The sequence below is a fragment of the Uloborus diversus genome, chromosome 1 (assembly GCF_026930045.1).
Source record: "Uloborus diversus isolate 005 chromosome 1, Udiv.v.3.1, whole genome shotgun sequence".
NCBI lineage: Eukaryota > Metazoa > Arthropoda > Arachnida > Araneae > Uloboridae > Uloborus > Uloborus diversus.
Window position 1 is genome coordinate 31,092,663 of NC_072731.1, and position 19,937 is coordinate 31,112,599.

Consider the following 19,937-nt stretch of genomic DNA (forward strand, 5'->3'; position numbering starts at 1 on the left):
TCAATCAGCATAAATAATAATAAAAACCATTAATTACATTAAAGTTCCGTTTAAATGGAAAATCATCAGCCAAATCATGTATTATTTGCCAATCTTGTGCAAAAATCTTACTTCAAGATTTGACTTGAGAAAAGCCTTGAACAATCACGAAAAGCAAAGAAAGTCAACAATACAACAATTGTCGCTATCGACAGGGAGTTGAGATGATACACTAAATATTGTATTGAGTTGAGGAAAGCCTTCGAACATGGATCTAAAAAGTTCATAACTCGTTTTTTATTCTACTTAGAAATTTCGAACAGGTGCCATCTACAGCAGAAAAATCAGAGCTTTCGATGGACATATAATGTAAATATGTGCAAGTATTTTTTCATCCCAATATTAGAGAATTTATACAAAAATTGTGTTTTATTGCCCCCCTAAGGGGGTTTTGCCCCCCCATAACGGGACGAAAACTACCCTATGTGTTATTCTGATGCATAAGCTATATTATTGTAAAGTTTCATCAAAATCCGTTCAGTAGTTTTTGCGTGAAAGAGTAACAAACATCCATACATACATCCATACATCCATACAGACAAACTTTCGCATATATAATATTAATAAGATGTTGCATAACACAATTATCATCGATTGATTTTATTGTATGGCAATGAAATGTTGAAGTTCTATGCTAGTCTCTATCACAGCACTCTTCTTACGGTTAGAACAAAATGCAAGTCTCAAAAAACAAAAATGCATCCGCAGTTTAAAAAACAACAAAAATAGAAGATTGAAAAAAATAAGAGGAAGAAATCATTCCCAAATAATAGAGAAACTCACATTATTTCCAGTGTGTCACGTGCTCCATCTAAATGATTTTTTAAAAACATTCTCCCCACTCCCCTCTTGGTTGGGGGAACCTGCAAGTTTGAGCAAGAGCAAGGGAAAGTTGATGCATTACGCAATGAAAAATCTCGGATTTTCCCTACCACCTGTTGTTTCACCTAGGGGTTCCCAAACTTTTTCGATTCGCGGCACCCTTTGAAAAATTAACTATTTCCCATGGGCCCCATGCCTATCTCTGTGTCTGTTTTATGTAATACTTTGATACCATGGACGTTTCGTGGCTCCCTCGCCTCTTCCTAGTGCACGAGAAGGTGCCGCGGCACCTATTTTGGGAACCCCTGATATAATTAGTTTAAATGTACTGCTGTACACTCTAAATGCATTTTTTTTTTAATCTTAGAAATTTTGAAAACATATTTCATGAATTTTTCTAAATTGAAAACACTCACTATTTTCACAGACCAAACCCCAAATTGCCAGCCTAACTTACCCAAGACAACAACAACAGAACATGGTCTCCAAGTTGTGACAGGGAAGGTGGAAATATTTTTTAGAAGATCGCTATGAAAATATTTCGAATTATAAATTTATCACCATATGCAAGCAATACTTCACTTGAAATAAGAATTCTGTAAATGAATGAAAATTCATCGTGTTAAATGTCGCTTAGTTTATTTTTTAATGTAAAGGATGCAATGCTGCTATTTTTAAACATTTCAGGAATGTCACGAGCCCTCCCCCCATCCCCCTCCCTTTATTAAAGCGAAATATACTTTCCAAATATTGCATTTCGCTATTTAAAGACGTCCCCAACCTAGCAATGCCGGTAGATATTCAGCGAGCAGCGTAAACGTTTCCAGCAATAAAGCACTGCACGCAAAAATCTCATTGCCTCACAATTCTTCCACCACCTCCACCTTCCCTTCTTTTTTTTTTTTTTTCTTTTGCTTTCATTCTTTTTTTGCTTTGCGAAACACCCACTTTTTTTTTCTTTCCTACGATCGTGAATTTTGCAAAAAGGCAGCTGAAGGCGTAGAGAATGGCATGTGCCAAAGTGAATTTAGTTACTTGGGAAGAAAAAGAAACGAGACTTTTATCATGTTATGTTCAGAAAACAAATTCATCGAAAAATCTTCCAAATGAATTTCATTTCTGCAAATAGAAATTAAATTCGAATATTCAAGCACATTAAAACTGCACCTTCATTTTGACTTTCACGAAGAGCTATAGAATTACTATATTTAAGGAGAAAACGAAACATTTTTATTCATTGCTTAATTTCTTTCCTCTGATGGGTGTAGAATCTTATGAGTATTGCTTAAGCACATGATTCTGGTAAATATATCGTTGTTAATTGATTTTAATGTGAAGTATAAAATTGTATAAAAACGTGCCATATTTTAATCATAATTCAATCGCTAATTCATTTCTTAAAATTCTCCGCATAAAAATGTGTCCATTTTTTTTTAATCATATGTCATATGCTGGTTCATTTTTTAAAAATATCTGCAAGAAAATGTGCCCTAATTTTAATCATAATGCATTTGCTGATTATTTCTAGAAAACATCAGCATTAAGAATGTGTCTTAATTTTATAATCATAGTTCATTTGCTCATTCATTTCTTGAAAATCTCCGCATAAAAATGTGCCTATATTTTAATCATATGTAATTCATCTGCTGACTCATTTTTTAAAAGCCTCAGCTTTAAAAATGTATCCTTATTTTAATCATAATTCATTTGCTGATTCATTTCTTAAAAACATCTGCACAGATTTGTGCCCTAATTTTAATTATAATTCCTTTGCTGATGCATTTCGCAAAAATATCTGCATTGATAATGTATGTAATCTTGTAAAATTCAGTGAAAAACTCTGTGAACGAAGTGATCTTTTGGAGGAAGAACATTCCATTTCTGTGTGCGGCTGGCTACATTATGCCTTCAAGCCTCTAAAGTATTTCATATCATATTTCTACTTTTACTTGCATCTTAAAAGTCTATTTTATTTGTATTTATTTTTAGAACTAATAAATGATTTTAATTTCTTGAAGTGTTTACTATAACAATTTTTAATTTTTAACTCGGAATTTAAATAATAATAATATAGAAATGCTCCGATGCACATGAATGAACTCTAAAAAGAACAGAGCTTAATACGAAGACGAAAATTCACAAATAGATGGTCATAACCAGAGCATGATTACCGCAGGGGCACGTGGGGCACAGGACCCTCCTCTTAGATTTCAGGAGGCCCAAAATCCCCCTAATTTATCATAGTAAATAAAAATAAATGATAATTTCACTCAGAATCTAGAGTACAATGATATCATTGATATTTTTGCAAATGCCAAGACAAGGAAAAAAAAATCTCTTATTTGTTGATAAAATTTCCCCTAAAAAATTTGATATCTTTTGCAAATCTCAAAACCCACTCCCAGTTTAGTCTGTATTTACTATTAAAAGTTATATCATACATAATTTTTATGTTTACGGTTTACGGTTACGGGGCAAATTTTAACCACATCGTATATAACTATAATGTATTATCTGTTCTACTTTTTAAATGTACCTTTATATTATATTGTGATATGAGGTACCACCAAATTTAGCACAGCTGTGTTAATACGCAAGTATCGAATCTTTAATAGCATAAGGGGAAATATATTGGGGGGGGGGCACAGAATGAATTTTGTGTCTTCAAGTATTTTGGGCCTCTCCGGGGGGGGGAGGGGGGCTGGAAATAGAAATGTGCCCCATGTCCAATATCAGAATGATCGGGCTCTGGTTATAACTGTTTAAAAACACTCGGAGAGAGAGAGAAATTTCAATCATAGGTAAGTCAGATGATAAAAATAGAATAACATTAATCAATACCTACTGGTCTGCCCACTCCTTTAAACACAACTTCGTCCCAAGAATTTTTTTTTTTTTTTTTTTGTTTTGAACCATTAGATTTTCCGCTCCGTTAAAATTAAGGAAGGCCGTAAAAATTCACCGAACGACGAAAAACAAGTGAGGACTTGCCATTTAAGGATGATGTTTCCAGCTAAGCGGAATGGCAATCTAGAAGGATGTGCAGAGCACACCGCTTAAAGTAAAATAATTTATTACTAATTCGAGAACAATGACCACAACTTAAAGCTTTCATTGGTTTTTATATTTTCTTTTTCTAAATCATGCTGTATAGAAGCACACCAGGGAATTCTTGCCCCGAAGCAGAGGAGAGGTTCTCCTACCATATGTACTGGTTATCTTCAAAATTTAAATTTTGGCACTTACATCCCTTTACTCACGGCCTCAATTGGAGATAGGGGACGTGAATGCAGGAAGGTGTCATATTTGGTTTTCAACTAGATATACATACTATTTATAGGATGTTTTATGCAGAGCTGTGGAGTCAGAGTCAAAGAGTCGGAGTCGGATTGATTTTGGGGATAAGGAGTCGGAGTCGTTGGAAAACATACCGACTCCGACTCCGGGCTTCTGTTTTATCTCTAATTTTCACTTACTCTCCTTACATTTAAAAAAAATTGTAAATATATTGGTTCGATTTATGTATAAATTCTTACTAATAAGAAAATAACTGCCATTGTCAACGATAGCTGACTTCTTTATTTATCGAACTTTCACTTTCTGTAATAGGCACTTCCGTCGACCCGCTAGTTTGCTTGTTTTTTAAATCTAAAGACTATATATCTGTAAGCTTGGTTCTCTCAAAATCGCGTGAAATAAAATAAGTGATTTCTTGGTTACAACACTCAATAATTAACTTAAACGTAATTAACAATAATTAAGTTAAACTTAAAATCTTAATATTAAGGTTAATTCTAAAGCAGTTAATAAAGTTGAAGTTAAACATTGAACGAAGAAGAACCATAGTTATAGGAAAAGTTATTCGTACAAAGCTGTATACCGCCGCATTGTGTGTAAAATTTGCCCCCAGTCGTACACATACCCGGTCTCTCTCCGCAATATAGTGCCCTATTTACGTTTAAATTTTATAGATGAAATATAATTTGAGATTTATTCGGGGAAATTTTTCAAAATTAAAGTATTTATATTTTTTTTTATGAACTCTGGAATTAACTTGGAATGTCACCCGGGAGGGATCTCCCCCTCTCAAGAAAGGTTTTTTGATTTTGCAAAAAAGTTTTTTTCTCTCAAGTTACTGCTTTTAAAAATTAAAGCACACTATTTGATCAATATCTATATATTTTTAAAACATTAAAGGGGAGCAATTTAATCACTTTCAGTTTTTTAAGTGGGATTTTTAAGCCCTCACTTTTAAAATCATAACTATTGGAAAATTTGATTTTCAAATTGAATTTTTAACGTTGTATGCGTCTTAGGTTTACAATAAAATACAACGTGAAAATCTCAGGGAATTAGTATGTCAAACTCTGTTTAGAGGTTTTTCCCCTTTCCTATGAGAAGGAAATTGAAAAAATAAAATGAAATTAATTAATATAAAAAGCCAGATTTGGAGTCGGAGCTGGTTTTATGTCGTTGTGGGCAACTTCTGGATCGACTACTGGTTCACTTTAATGTTGTACCCTAGCTACTAACCCGCTTATAAAAACTGAACTGAACGCAATGCCTTGCCATTTAGAAACAAATATGCTCGTAAACGCATGACGAAACAAACCATGCCTCGCGAGAAACAAAAGACTTTTTTCTTTTTTTTATCCTCTCCGGTGGAAGGCGCGATAACTATTACGTACACCCGAGAGGTGCCAACACGAGCCGGCCCAACCACCGCCCCTGAGACGCTAATAACAATGCCATCGGACTCTGCTTCCCGTGTATTTAATTCCGAACACACGAACGCACACCTACCTGCGAGTCGGTCCGCGCTCTAAATTAGAAGCCCCGCACCTCCCATGGACGAAGCGGCTTTTAAGGACCGTCAAACGTGGCATTAAGTTTAGGTGTAAATTGCAGCCCGGACCTACCTAAATGACAACACGCGAACGATCGCCACACCCGAGGGCGGCCAGGGGGCGTTGCGCGACACTGCTGCTACTCAAATCAGTGGCGGATGGGGGATGGAAGTTTTTTCCAAAATGTTTTATTATGGTTATTATTTTTGGTATAAATGATAGGGGTTTTTCCCTCAAGTGTGGGCTATTTCTGACGAAAGCGGTTCAGGTAAATCCATGAAGAGAAAAATTTAAACAAACGAAAACGTGGCTGAGTATCCAAGGGGAAATTTGGGGATATACCCCCCCCCCCATTGAAACGCAGAGAGTTTCCTTTTCAATCATACTGCGACTAAAACTAGCCTTACCCTCTCCGAAATTTGGCCGTGAATTAACCTGAGAGCGATGTCTTAAACATGTCTGTGACTAGTGCTGTTACCCTACATCTCAATTTTGTTTCTCTGGCAACTCAACTCAAAGTAAGTATCAAAACTAAAGCTTCGAATTTAATTTAATGCTTCATGTCGCCGTTCCCAGATCGTCCATTGTATTGAGACGATTAAATTTGTTGCACCCCTCCCCTCTCATGCTTAATACTGTAATATCCCTCTTTTATTAAAATTCGACAGTAAGTTCCTAGTAAGTAAACAAGCATCGTCATTTTATTGAGAAACTAAATTTTTCACTTTCACATGGTAATTCTGTTACTGGATTTCCAAATTTGAAAAATAACAAGAGCAAAGAGAGAAGACGGGGGGGGGGGGCGCCGAGAGTCAAGACAGGCTCCTTGTCGTTTTGGTTGTCGCGGGGGCCCCCTTCTCCCTTAAAAACTTATAAAATTTACATTACTTTGATTTCGAGTCGGGCCCCTAGCTTCTGACTAGGCTGACATGGCCGGCCTCTCGTCGGCCCTGAGGGGAGGGGACTGAAAGCAAATGATTATTAATCAACGAATATTAAGTTAATTAAAATATCAAACTTGAGAACCAATTTAACCGTAAATGCACGTCATTTGAGCATTTTTTTTCCTCAAAAAGTTTTTTTCGTTTGAAAAAGCAATTTTTATGAGGGAATCTATGCTTTGCACCAGTGCTAAACTTTTTCATACCTAAATTAAGTTCCTAATCTTATTTTCAAAGGAAGTGCAGCCGTAAAAATGACGGTCAAACAACCATTGTATATTTATTTATTCATTTGTTTTGATTGGGACAGAAGAAGAGGGGATAAAAAACTATCTTTTCTTCTATTTCCTAAGATTATGCAAATCGAAAAATGTCGGTCAATGCAATTGATTTTTCTCGAAAGTATAATTTTCCAAGAATTTTTACGGGGTGAATTTTTTTGTAAGATGAAATTTCTATTCATAATTTCAAGGTTAACGGTGAAGAAATGAAAATTTTAAGCAACACGATTCGACTCTTTACTGGGAAGAATACTAACTATTTTTATCGTATTTTTGAGAAAGATTTCTACTTAGAAAGTGACAGATATTATTGTAGATAATCCATTGTTGCAGAAGTCATAGCTTCTAAGCTCTATTTCTGAAGGACATTTTAATATGAAAATTTTGGTTCAAGACGAATAATAACATCCTAAATCCTCTTTTGAGGTTTAAAAAAAAAAAAAAAATCAACGGCAAAAATCTGAGTATTATGCATCAGTTTTTAGTGCCTTGTTCAATAGTGTGAAACAGTCCATCATCGTGTTATGGCGATGTCAACAAGTGTTTGGTAATTAATCCCTAAAGCAGCGTGAAATAAGGTGCCAGAAAAGAACTGAAAGACGAGTCTTTCTTCTCCTCATCCACTTTTCGGCGCTCTAATTATCCTCTTAAAAGCAACAAGAATGCTGCTCCGTGTTTTTGTCACTCGGTCTGTGCAACTTGGCAGGGCCAACATGCCGATGTCAGCCAGTTATTTCATGGAAAGATCTCTGCAGGTGGCAGAAATAATAACGATAAAAATAAAAAAATTAAAAAAAAAAAAAAAAACCCACATCAATGTTAAGTGCGGAATTGAAATCGTTGATGATTTAGTTTTTTTTTGTGTGATTTGTAATTTTATTTTCGAATTTTTGTTTTTGTTTTAAGCTGCTGCCAAAAAATGCTGCTGATGGTTAGCAGATGCTGGAGTCATATTTGTTGTTAGTGTGTATGTGTCTTATTTGTTGCAGTCGCTTCGTCATGAAAGAGAATGATAAACCCTTTGAATTATCGTTGGTTGAGAATGAAGTTGTTCTAGTCTTTTTACTTCATTTTGCATAGTAAAGGAAGTATTGTATTAGCGAAAATATTTTTACTCAAATATCGGCCTAAATTACCATTTTACTCACCCCCGAAAGAATGCTGATTCGAAACCGACTTTTTCCAAAGACACCACAAAAATATTTACACCTTTTTGGGGAAAATCAATGTTAATTTCAATGCAAACTCAAGTGAAGTTGTAATTTGGCAAGCGTTGACAACAGTTAACCAAATCAGGTAAGGTTATGGTGTTGGTGTTTTTCTGAAAGTGAAAAATATTTAAATTTGTGCAAAATGAAGACATGGGATGAGCACACCATCTCGCTACTTTTGAGGTAACAGCTAGATCAAGTTTCGGCATCTAATACAGAATGATCTGAAAGTGAGCTGACCTCCATTTATTTTCAGCATTATATTTGTTTTGGGTGAATATTTGTTACACACTTACCTTGAGTCTTAAGCAAGGGCGCCACGCCCTTCAATTTTTGGTAGGGTAGGCTCTCAATTTGCCGAACAGAAATTTTGGTCGAATGCTGATGATTTTGCCCAATGGAATACCAAATTTTTCCGAATGGAACTCCAAATGTCGCTGAATGATGATCATTTTGCGAATATAACTAAATTTTACCGAATCATGATAATTTTGCCGAATTGTCAGACAAAATTTGTCGAATAAAGAAATTTTTGGGAGGTCACAGTGACCTCTATTGGGGTGTCCCAGGTCTTAAGAGTAATAAACAACGTCAGAAGACCATCCATGTCACAACACAGCTGAATTATGCTCCATGTTCTCTTGTTCTCGCAGATGTTTTGCGGAGTATCGAGGGTACGGAGATGTTTTTTTGCCGCAAAAATATCTGAGGGTACATAACGCGGAATTCAGCAAAGTTACAACAAGGAACGTATTCCACCGACGTTAACTACTCTTAAGATTTCAAGGTAACTGTGTATCACAAACATTCAACCCAAACAAACAATATGTTAAAAAAATAAAAGGGGAGTTGGACACTTTCAAACCACTCTGCGTATGAAGAAAGAAGATTGTTTGTATTTTGGAGTAAGAACAAAACGTCTAATTTTGGCCCCTGTGCCCAGAAAAAATTTGCACAGTTCTAGACATTATAGTCTCACGAGAATGTACACACAGTCTGTCCGCGGATGCTATTAAATTGGCAAACTTCCAGTTAGGACGAGTTTGTCTGAATGACGGGAAAAGTAAAAATTTGATGCACGTGAGAGGCTTACTCACACATTTGCAAAAGCTGGCATCCCTGAAAACTAATGGATGCGTCCATTTCCGCCTGCAAACTGGATTTTAGCCTCTCCATCTTTTCGGTGGTCAGATAGTATCTATCATTTAAAATTATTTTCTTTGTACTTGCATAACAAGTGACATATGTTGTTTTAGCTCTAAATAAAAATACTGATTTTTGAGAAAGCAAAGACTGTTGGACTTGGGTAAATTTGATAACTACATATTTGCTTTGTCATCACATTGTGGACATCCGTGGACACATTTTTATCTTAAACGAAATTTGGTCAAAATCTGACATGTTTGTTCTTGCTCCAAAGATTTACGCTAAGGAAAATAGGAGATAGTTTCAATAAGCAATCAGGTAATAACTTATAGTGGTCCAATATACCTTACATATATTTTAGGGTTGATGTTAATAATTTTCTGTCGTGGTGGATTGGTGGAATTGAAAGAGACTCACAGTTAGATTGAATTTTATTTTTTACTCTGTCTGCGACAACGAGTCACGAAAAACCGCCCTAATTCGCTTTAGTTTATTTCACTCCGTTGTTTTTCTTGCATCGGCTAAAAACAATTCTTAACAATTCTTAAAAACAAAAATGAACATTTGCATTTATATTTGAGCGAGGAAGGTTCGAAATTCGCGAAGTCACTTTTAAGTTCAGAAAAAGCATAAAAAAAGAATTTAATCGCAAGGAGTGTGATAAAAAGACGTTAGACGAGAAAAAGGAAAAAAAGCGAGGAAGAGAGATCGTAATTACGTTTCTGCAGTAGCAACGATTCCGAAAAGAAAAAGAAAAATAAAAGAGGGAAAGAGAGAGAGAGAGAGAGAAATTGGCCGAGAGCACACAGGTGGCAAAACGTGGCGTCCGATTTAAGGCAGAAAAGTAAAAATAAGCGAAATAAAAGAAAAGAAATCGGCGAAAACGGGTGTGTCACGGCAGCGAAAACTATGTAATAATAATCAAAAGGTGCAGCCAGCGTTATTAACGTGAATGCACCGGGGGGGGGGGGGATCAGGTGGTCAGGGGGGTCGGAAACTGGTCAAAGAACATATTTTGGATAATACCTTCTTCCGAGGCAGCGACCTTGCAGAAAACATGCTGTAAATGAGATGGATATTACCGAGTTTGAAGGCTGCTTTTGCACTGGCCGCGTTGCTCCGCTACTGGGAAAGGAGTTGTTTATGTTTTCACGCGCTGAGCATTAATCAAGATTTTTGTGAACATTGGTTGCGTCGAATGGCCGTTTGAGTTGATGGTGAACGTGTTGAGTTGAGGTTCCGAACTTCTGTAATAGGGGTGCCCACCTAGTGAAGGGTTCATGACGCAGACAGCGTGGGCCATTGTATTTTTTTTTTTGGGGGGGGGGCGGTGGTATTTTCTCTTTTTGGGGGGAGCTCTTGCTCTTGTGTGTGAAGGGTCTTCGCAATATTTAGGGGGTGAGCACTTCTGTCTATAACGGCTAAGATCAGGGCCAGGCCTACTCTTCGGGCCATCTAGGACGTGGCCTAGGAGTATTTTAGTCATTGGCTTCCAAATGACTAAATTTACTTTCGTCTTAATCTATAATTTAAGATTTAAAAAAAAAGAAAGAAAGAAAATTAAGGTCCTCGTCCTTATTGATTTCCCTTTTCCTCTGCTTATTTAAAGCGTGGGGTTCTCTGCTCCCGAATAAATAAATTAAGAATGAAAATTGAATAAATACCTTTGTGCTTGACCAGTAAAATAAATAAATAAAACAACGTAAAAAGGCAGCAAATTCTTGTAAAATTTGTGCCTTTTTACATTGTTTTATTTTTGTTTATTTAATTTGACAATGGTGGAGCGTCACATCACCCCTGAAGTCAATCCTCCTGGCTCCCCGTGAGTATTTATGTTTATAAGATTTGACTACAGGGGCCCCTAAAAAATGCTCAGTCTAGGGTCCCTAATACCTTAATCGGGTCCTGAGGTGGTGGATAAATCTAGAAAGAAAAAGTAAACCATCCTCCATAGCGAAAATGTAATTTTTAAAAGCTTTTTTATTGGAACTCTGTTCTATCAGTTTGGGAAAAGCTTTTCAGTCAAGTTAATTGTTAATGAAGTTAACACATTAATTGCCATCCGTGGAATTTGCAGTTCAAATAAACTATAAGGCACTGAATATGCCACTCAAGGACGTAGCCAAGGGGGGCATGGAGTCTGGTCCCCCCCCCCTCCCGTCCCGAAAGACCCCTGTCCTTTTTTCTCAGTTGTTGCACCTAGCATCAACAAAATTTTTTCCAAAAGAGAATTTTTTTTTTATAAAACCCGGTATTTTCTTCTTAAATATTCCCATTAATTGGCAATTTTCCCATCTTTTGAGTCAATTCAGAACACGAGAACCTCGTGCAACAACTGCAGGTTCCCAATTTTCGTTTACCTTTTGCTGTGTCGCGTACTCCGTCCGAAACCGAGAAATTTCCTTTTCGTTTTTCAAACCAGCTGGGCCGTGTGACCTTGAAATTTAGCCCCTCTCCCTTGGTCCATCAGATTGCCATCGGCAAAGAAAAACAACCATTCATTGCCACCTCCGCCGTATCATAGTCTCATTGGGACGTGGTTTTCTTTATTTTTCTTTCTTCTTTCTTTTTGGATTTTCGTGGATTTCGTAGACGCATGTTGCTTGAAAGACAGTCAGAGTGAGGTGCGTTCCTGGTGAATCAGTAATTGAAATTCCTATTATGGCATCCAGTCCTAAGACTGGATGCCATATCGTTGTTTCGCACTTGTTCCGCAAAAGCCTAAAGCCTCTATCGCAGTCCCATTAGAAAGGAGAAAATAATGATAAAAAACCGCAATACGCCTATTCTAATATTTAAAATTTTTTCGAATAGCTTTTACCCTTTGAGGAATAGTGACTTCACTTTAGAACCCCATTTCTTTCTTGCTAATCTTTTTTTTTTTTTTTTATTTTTTTTAAAGCTAACTGAAATCACTGTGTCAGTTGACTGAAGAAAAAAAAAAAAAAAAAAAAAATATATATATATATATATATATATATATATATATATATATATATATATATATATATATAAATGATTGCATCAAAGGAAGCCTTCGTCCCTCAAAGAGTTAATAGTTTGCTCAAGCATTTAATTCGTGATTAGGAATGATAATTAGAAAACGGATAAGATTGGAAATGTCATTCTATTTCGTATTATCAAAAGAATATCATAAATGTAAATAAATAAAAACTAATTCAAGCTTTTTAAAGTGAACCTTGTTAATAGTTTCGTTGAGAGAGTTGTGGGATTTTGCCTGAAATGTTGTTCAAATCGGACAGGGTTACGTTACATAGCATTCATATAGTTATACATTCGACTTCATAGATATAAATTTATTTATCCTCATATAAATAATGCCGACGATAAAATGACGATAAAATAACCCCCGTGTTTCAACAATAAATTCGCGCCACGGCATGATAATTTGATAATATGTTTTGGTAATATTTAACATGCAGGGAAAGGCTTTATTGCGACAAGGCTGAACTCGATCCGGTAACTTAACAGTTTTACAGGTAAGACTGTGTCTGTTTGATGTCAGGGGAATGAAGAAACGAAAACAATTCACGCTATCTACTGGAGTTTAGGGTTAATCCACTGCTGTTAGAGTTAAAATTTCAACTATCAAAATATCACCAAACAGGCAATTGCTTCGTTCAAATGTAAAAGAGTTGAAGCAATTTTCACCAGTCATACCTTGACGGGTGACTTTTAGTTTTCAAATAAAATGGCAGTATAAATGTGCATATTTTGTTGAAATATATTGCAAAGTTTTAATATTTTATTAAATTATCGCATGCATTTTCCAAGTAATTCCTAGAACAATTTACGTTTTCCGTTTTTCTTTTATTGTGCCCTTTTTATTAATAGGAAATATATCATTCATTTTCAAAGCATCGAAACAGAAGACAGGGTTTACCCATATTTGAAAACATTGTATGTGATAACTTTCAGTTTAATGTTAATTCACAAATTGACAATAATTAATTTACCACTTAATATAAAATTTTGTTAACTAATTTTAACTAATGGCTTTATCAATTTCAATTATTTAATTAATTTTAGTTATTTTAATAATCAGTTTTAATTGGATTTATCTTATCTTGTGTAATTATCGGTTACTAATTCTGCTTTGGTACACCTTGTCTTTTGAAGTTCATGCAACTTTGAACCCCCCCCCCCCCCTTAGCAAAGTTCTAGCTACGTGCCTGTAAGCCACCTGTCCAATGAGACATCTACCTTGAAGGCGTAATATTGAAATGTTTTTCTTCTTTGGCTGATTTCTTAAATCACCTTACAGTGGCGTATTCAAGCTTTAGAACTGCGAATTTAAATATAGGAACTGCAAATATGCTTTGAAACTTTCTTTTCTCACTGGCAATACCACCCCAGATGAGAAGCCTCCCACGCTGTCCTAGTTTTTTTTCATTTCGAACCCTTTAGTTTTCAGAGTTTTTATGGAGTTTTCATTCCAAACTTGCCAGAGCCTGCATTTCTTGTAAATGGAAAAGGCTTTTTATTTTTTCTTTTCTTTTCTTTCTTTTTCGTGCTTCTATCGTCGTATATCCTCACGAAATAATGTCTATCCCATTTTATTTTTTGCATTGTAATTAATTATGTGCTTTCAATTATAATTTCTATTCACCTCTAATATTTGATTTCTGTGGCAACGTGAAGTTGCTTTTGAAGACAGTTTTAGAGAAAATCAAAGGTTTAATTTCCAATTAAAAATAACAGTTACGAAGTTCCAATAAACTGCCTAAGTAAGTATATAGGTATTCAGCTTTTGTCTTAGGGTTCGAAAGTAAAAGCTAGGTGTCATTGGCACCTAGTTGTTTTTTGTTTTAAGTTACCTAAATGTTCTACTAAGGCGTCAGCAATTTGTGATCGCTTCCAATTAAAAAATATTTGTTAAAATATGCACCACTTGGATAACACTCGGGGGAGGGGGAAGAATCTTGCTAATGTTCTAAGGATGGAGTCATTGTTCGAAGTTTGAAAAAAAAAAAAAAAAAAACCAGGCTAAGGAATTTGTTTTAAATACTTGAGGTTGAATCTATATTCTGCATAATATATAAAGATCTAGTAAAAATTGACAGTTGGATATTACATTACGATTATTAATTTTTTTTATATATATAAAAAGCACGGCGTCAAAAATGACGACTGGATGTGAAATCATAGTCGTCAACTGAAATTTGTATTTGCAAAATACGACTAACGACCTCTTATTTCGAGCTCTGACTTTAGCAAATATCGAAAAGAAGAGGTTCCATCGAGCCTCGAAGCTGGTGTATTCGATTTCCAATGGGGAAATTTGAGCATTTTTACTGCCTTTCTTTTCCAACTATGTCGAGAGGTAACAATAAAAAAGGTAACGCAAAGGTAACTTATGTAGAGTGACCCAAATGCTCAGCGAGAAATGTTTTAAGTCGCACGTACAGTTGTGTCCACTGTGATGATTAAAATTAAACAGCTAAAATAAATTATTTTGATTATGAAAATATACCTCGAAATTGTCCGACATTTATGACATAATAAAATATTTTAGATTGTGTAAAAAACATATCAGACGTTTTTTTTTTTTTTTTTTTGTTCCTTTTTCTGCACAATGAATGTTTATTCTTTAATCAATCAAATGTTTGATAGACAGTTTTTTTTACCGTGAAATTTCTCGGCAAAATATTTTAGTGCAACTACAGCATGCTACTGAGAAAAATTTTGAATTCAGAGCCATTTTTCTTTACAGAGCATAAAAAGTATCATTGAGTCATCTTGGAAACGTTGGAGAAAATCACTTCCAAAAAAATACACCGAGGAAATAGAAGATACATTTTTCTTCTCTACGAGCCCTTTGCGTGTTCCAGAGTTCCGTTTAAACCCCCTTCACCAAACCCTTCCGATTTCCCGGAATAAATAACAAAAAGGGTGGAAGTAAAGATGGAGTCTCAAATCATAATAAAAAAGAAAAAGAAAATCCTCAAACGTGTTTCGCATTTTCTACTTTTGCATCGCTTAATGAATTATATTTAAATTTCAAGCCCGCCGGAGCACGCAGGAAACATTAAAAAGAAAGAGAAAAAATGTATAGATTATTTTACTTGCAAAACACACGCGCTTAATTCTTGCATAGTGTGATCGAGAGACATAAAGAAAAAGATGTGCTGTTTTGCTTTTCGGTGGGCCAGGGGCTTTTCCGTGGTTTGAATAATTATGACTGACGCGATTCTAATTTGAAAATGGGCAAAAGAATCGTTGCTTTTGTGACTCTCTACATTACATGCTCATGATGGCAACATCTTGCCGTTTATGATGACTTTGATGAAAACATGCTGTTTGAAAGGCATGCTAAAATTTCTCGTAACTGTACATTTATCTCATATATATTGTTTAGCATTTATTAAATTATTTTCAAAAGCATCAAAATGAAGATTAAAAATACGCAATTGGGAAAATTCAGCTGGATAAGACAAAAGATTTCAATGAAAACGACAAACCACATCGCTCGGCAAAAGAGCTGACACAATTCAAAAAACATCAATTCCTACAAATCGACTGCTGAAAATCTCATAAATTTTTACTACATATTGTATTCGATTCATCGAAGGAGAGTTGGAAGGAATGGGAAGGTGCTGCAATAATGCCGAAAAAACATATAAAAAAATTATTTCTAACTTATCCAGTAAATGAAGCACAGCTACTCTTGCTGGTACTTCTACTGGAAAAGCTAGAAAAAATTATTTTTCACACTTATTTCGGCATAAATGCAGTGCTGTCTCATTCCTTCAAACGCTCCCCTAAGAATTGTTTTCCTAATATTTTAGCTCCGTTTCATTCGTTCGTGTTTTCTGAATGACGTGATATTATTTTGTGGATTAAAAAATATTACCCTAACTCACAAATTGAAATATTTGAGTTGTATCACTTCTGTTGCCGGAATGAAATTGGAAGATGCTAGAAAAGGAGCGGAGCCTCCTTTCCTTTGTTTGTATCAAGTAAGGTTTCTTTTTACGTATAGGGTAGACCGGGGCACGTTTACGAGGATTTTTTTCAATGAATTTTTAACTTGGATGATGTTTTAACTTGGGAAATTTTAGACACTGTGGTTTCATGCAGCATTTAATGAAGTCAAAATTGGTACATTCAGTTGTTGCTCAGCTTGTGTTTTTAATCGTTAAAAAAAAAAAAAAAAAAAAAATATTTTTGAGAACAAGTCAGTTGCGAAAACTTGACCCGGACACGGGGCACGTTTACGCATGCATATTTATTTTGACAACTAACGTGGTTCTGTTAGTGTTTTGTACATAACGTCTTACCATCGCTAAAATAAAGCAAATTTATTACAGACTGAATAGTGTATAAATTTGAAGCTGAAGGGGCATGAAGACAGCACTTTATGATTGTAAGCTACAAGATACGAATGTGTAACTTAATTAAAAATTAAATGGTAATTTTCGAAATTAAATAGTCAGAAAATACTAAAAATGTTTGAGACAGTTTGGACGAAAAAAGTGTCAGGTGCACGTTTAAGTAAGATACAGTAAGAACGATCGTAAAAGTGCTCCGACGTTCAACGCGTAAACTTGCCCCGCCGCTAAATTTGGATTTATTTTTAATGTGCAAAAGTTTTTTATAACATTTCAGTTCATACAAATACAATTCTCAAAAAAGGATAAAAATCTGCTCATTTTTATATATTTGTTTTTTCTTAACGGAGTATTATTTATTCACAATAATAAGCTTCAAAACGTTCAACACAAAATTTACTCAACTTGGAAGAAAACAGAGTACCCTTTCTGCATGCTCGACCGAAGCTCGACTAATGTTCAAAAACTTGTGAGAATATTTGCTAGGGAGTAGCATCAATTAGTTATGACTGTTGGCTCTCCAGTTATAATTCGTTTTGAAAAAAAAAGGCACTGCGTAAACTTGCCCCATGCGTAAACGTGCCCTGGTCTACCCTACTTATTTACCAGTCATTCTCGTTGGTGCAACAAATCATCATTGTTGCACATAACTTGGAATTGTTAAAAACATAACAAAGGCAATGTGTTCGCAGTCCTATGTGGATGACTCTGCAACGTTGGATATCATTTTATAAGGCAAAAAAAAAAAAAAAGAGAAGAGAGTAATTTATTACTCTTTGTAGGGGAGATTGTGGTATAAACCTACATCGCATAGCTGTTCATAGGTTACTGTTAGGTATATCTTACTGTTATTTGTGGGACTCTTTGTCTTACTGTTGTTCTGAGCCGACAGCGACGCTATAGGTAATACAGTTACATATAAAGTTTGAAACTGAATTTTTATACAAATAAGTTCCTCTCTCTTACCTGTATGACCCTCATATTGAGCCCCGTCTCCTGTGCCAGCTGCTCTCGTATGTGCCTCGTGGGTTTGGGGGTCGCTGCGAAGGCAGCCTTCAGCGTTTCCAGCTGTTTGGCCTTGATAGTGGTGCGGGGGCCTCTCCGCTTGGTGCCACCCGTCCCTTCATCGTTGGAGGAAGGGCCCGGTCCCGCTAGACAGTCCGAGGGGCCCCCGGGGCCCTCTTCCGATGCCGAGTGGGCGTGGCCGCTGCTGGTGTTGTGCGGGCTGTTGGCCCCGGACCCACCACTCACGACGTCCCTGTACCGGTCAGCGCATGCGTCACCTGCGTCCAGGTTGGGGCTAGTGGCCGGATCGCCCAAGGACTCGTCTAGTTCCGGTGAGTCGAGTGGGGAACTGGACCCTGAGACTGTGGGAGGAGAAAAATGCTTCAGTTTAATATATCAGCGTCAAAAATTCACTATTATTTAAAGTCACATATTTTGAGTAACTTTATGACTTAGTAGTTATTTTCTGCGTTCCATATTTTCTAGCTAACATAAAATGCACATAACCGTTATAAATATATAATTAGCATTACTTTTTTTGAAAATCCTGCATGAAAAGAAGCAAACTACAAACGACAGGGGATAAAATAACTGAATGTAATCTTAATTCAATACATTCTTTGAAAAAAAAAAAAAAAAATTGCACAGATGTACAGTTTTTTTTTTTTTTTTTTTGTCAAATCTTGGTTTCATGAGAGAGATTCATAAAAAGTTAAGAACTTTTAAACTTGATAAGTTTTTAAGGGATGTGAGTGAGCGATTTCAACACTCAACTGAATTAATGTAATTAGGAACGGTGCGATTTGCGTACAATACATAAGGTTTATCGTATAGTGAGGCACCATGTGAGAGCCAGTAGTCGTTATTGAGCAGTTTACTTCAATAAATTTCAAAAGCATTACTTAAAACAAAATAGTGATTAAAAGTAAGACAGTCAAGAGTCTAAAAATCGTGTAAAGCCATTTCTGAGAATAAATTGTAATCAAATTAACCCTTCTTACAAGTAATTTTAAATGTACAATGGAATGGCATTTATCATAAGATATAACCACAGAATTTTATGTTGTATAATACGTTAAACATTACTCCAACTTATTTTTAATAGCGGAAGTAAAATAGATTGTAATAGAAAATGTGATGTGTAGCACAAAAAGACACGTAAGTTGCATATTTGCTGTCTTCAAAAGAAGAAGCATTATTTTTACCATATTGTGGTGCAACATACAGACTTTTTGAGGCTTACTAGCAGGAGCGTGCACAGGTACTTTGAGGTTCGTCACAAACGTCTCTTACGGGGCTTCCTCCACATTGTTTACCCCACGTCCCTACATATATTTCACCCTTCATTTTAATAAACTTGGGCCCCTTTCAGGTTCCGGCCTCGAACAACAAGTGTCCCTGCTTCCTCTCTGTGCAATCGCCCTGTTTACTAGCATACGTTGCTCCAAAATGTAATTACATTATGCCCCATCGTTTGTAACCAGCAAACTCACAAAATATTTTGGCACTAACCACAATCTCCCCCCCCCCCCCTCCTTTTTTTCACAGTATATCGCTCATTTGAAGAAAAAAAAAGTGCCACAATACGAAATTTTTATTTATTTATTTATTATTTTTTTTTCGCTTAAAGGCCTTTCAAAGGACGTTATCTTCTTTGGAAAATAATGACAGATTTTTTGTTCTAATTTTAACCACTGGAGAGTACAGCAAACTTACTTTTCTTAATGCAAATTACCTGAAGAGTTCAGCTTCAAACGCTTCTCCTGTAAAATTTCATTTCTTCGTATTGTGGCAGTCTTCTTCCAAATGAGCGATACATAGGTTTTTACTATGGTTAAATCCCTAACAATAACAAGTATGCCCGAAAACATCTTAACTTATCATTTAGCGCTGCATATGTTCAAAGCCCTTAAACAACTTCGCAACATAGCTTCGATAAACGAAAATAGATACCCACCTAGTGCAGTGCTTTTCCCATCCGTTTCCCAACGGACAGTTCTTCCACCGCACGGCCCGTAAAATTAATCTCGACCCGAACTAACTCTTCATTGAAAATCTCTCGTAGATTACAATTGCCCCCTCCCGGGGCAGAGAATCGATGACGTCATGTCGGAGTTCATGTTTTATACATCGCGATCCGATGAAAAGGGAAAAGAGAACGATGTAGATCTTCATTCGATATGCAAATCGCTCGGGGCGGGGGCGGTTTGTTTGCAGTTCCGAACACGAAAGCTTCTCCCGCTCGGGAAGCGGGTGGTTTTGAGCGTTTTGTTCTATTTTTATTCCGTCTGTA

General features: G+C 35.9%; 1 protein-coding gene across 1 annotated transcript in view; it reads right to left on the reverse strand.

Moving 5' to 3' along the window:
* LOC129234338 (LIM/homeobox protein Lhx1-like) overlaps nucleotides 1-19,937 on the reverse strand; it is a 119,817-nt gene that overhangs the window by 43,049 nt on the left and 56,831 nt on the right. The window contains exon 3 of the mRNA XM_054868331.1: nucleotides 17,606-18,006. Within this exon, the coding sequence (XP_054724306.1) occupies nucleotides 17,606-18,006 (401 nt within the window). The remainder of the gene's footprint in view (nucleotides 1-17,605; nucleotides 18,007-19,937) is intronic.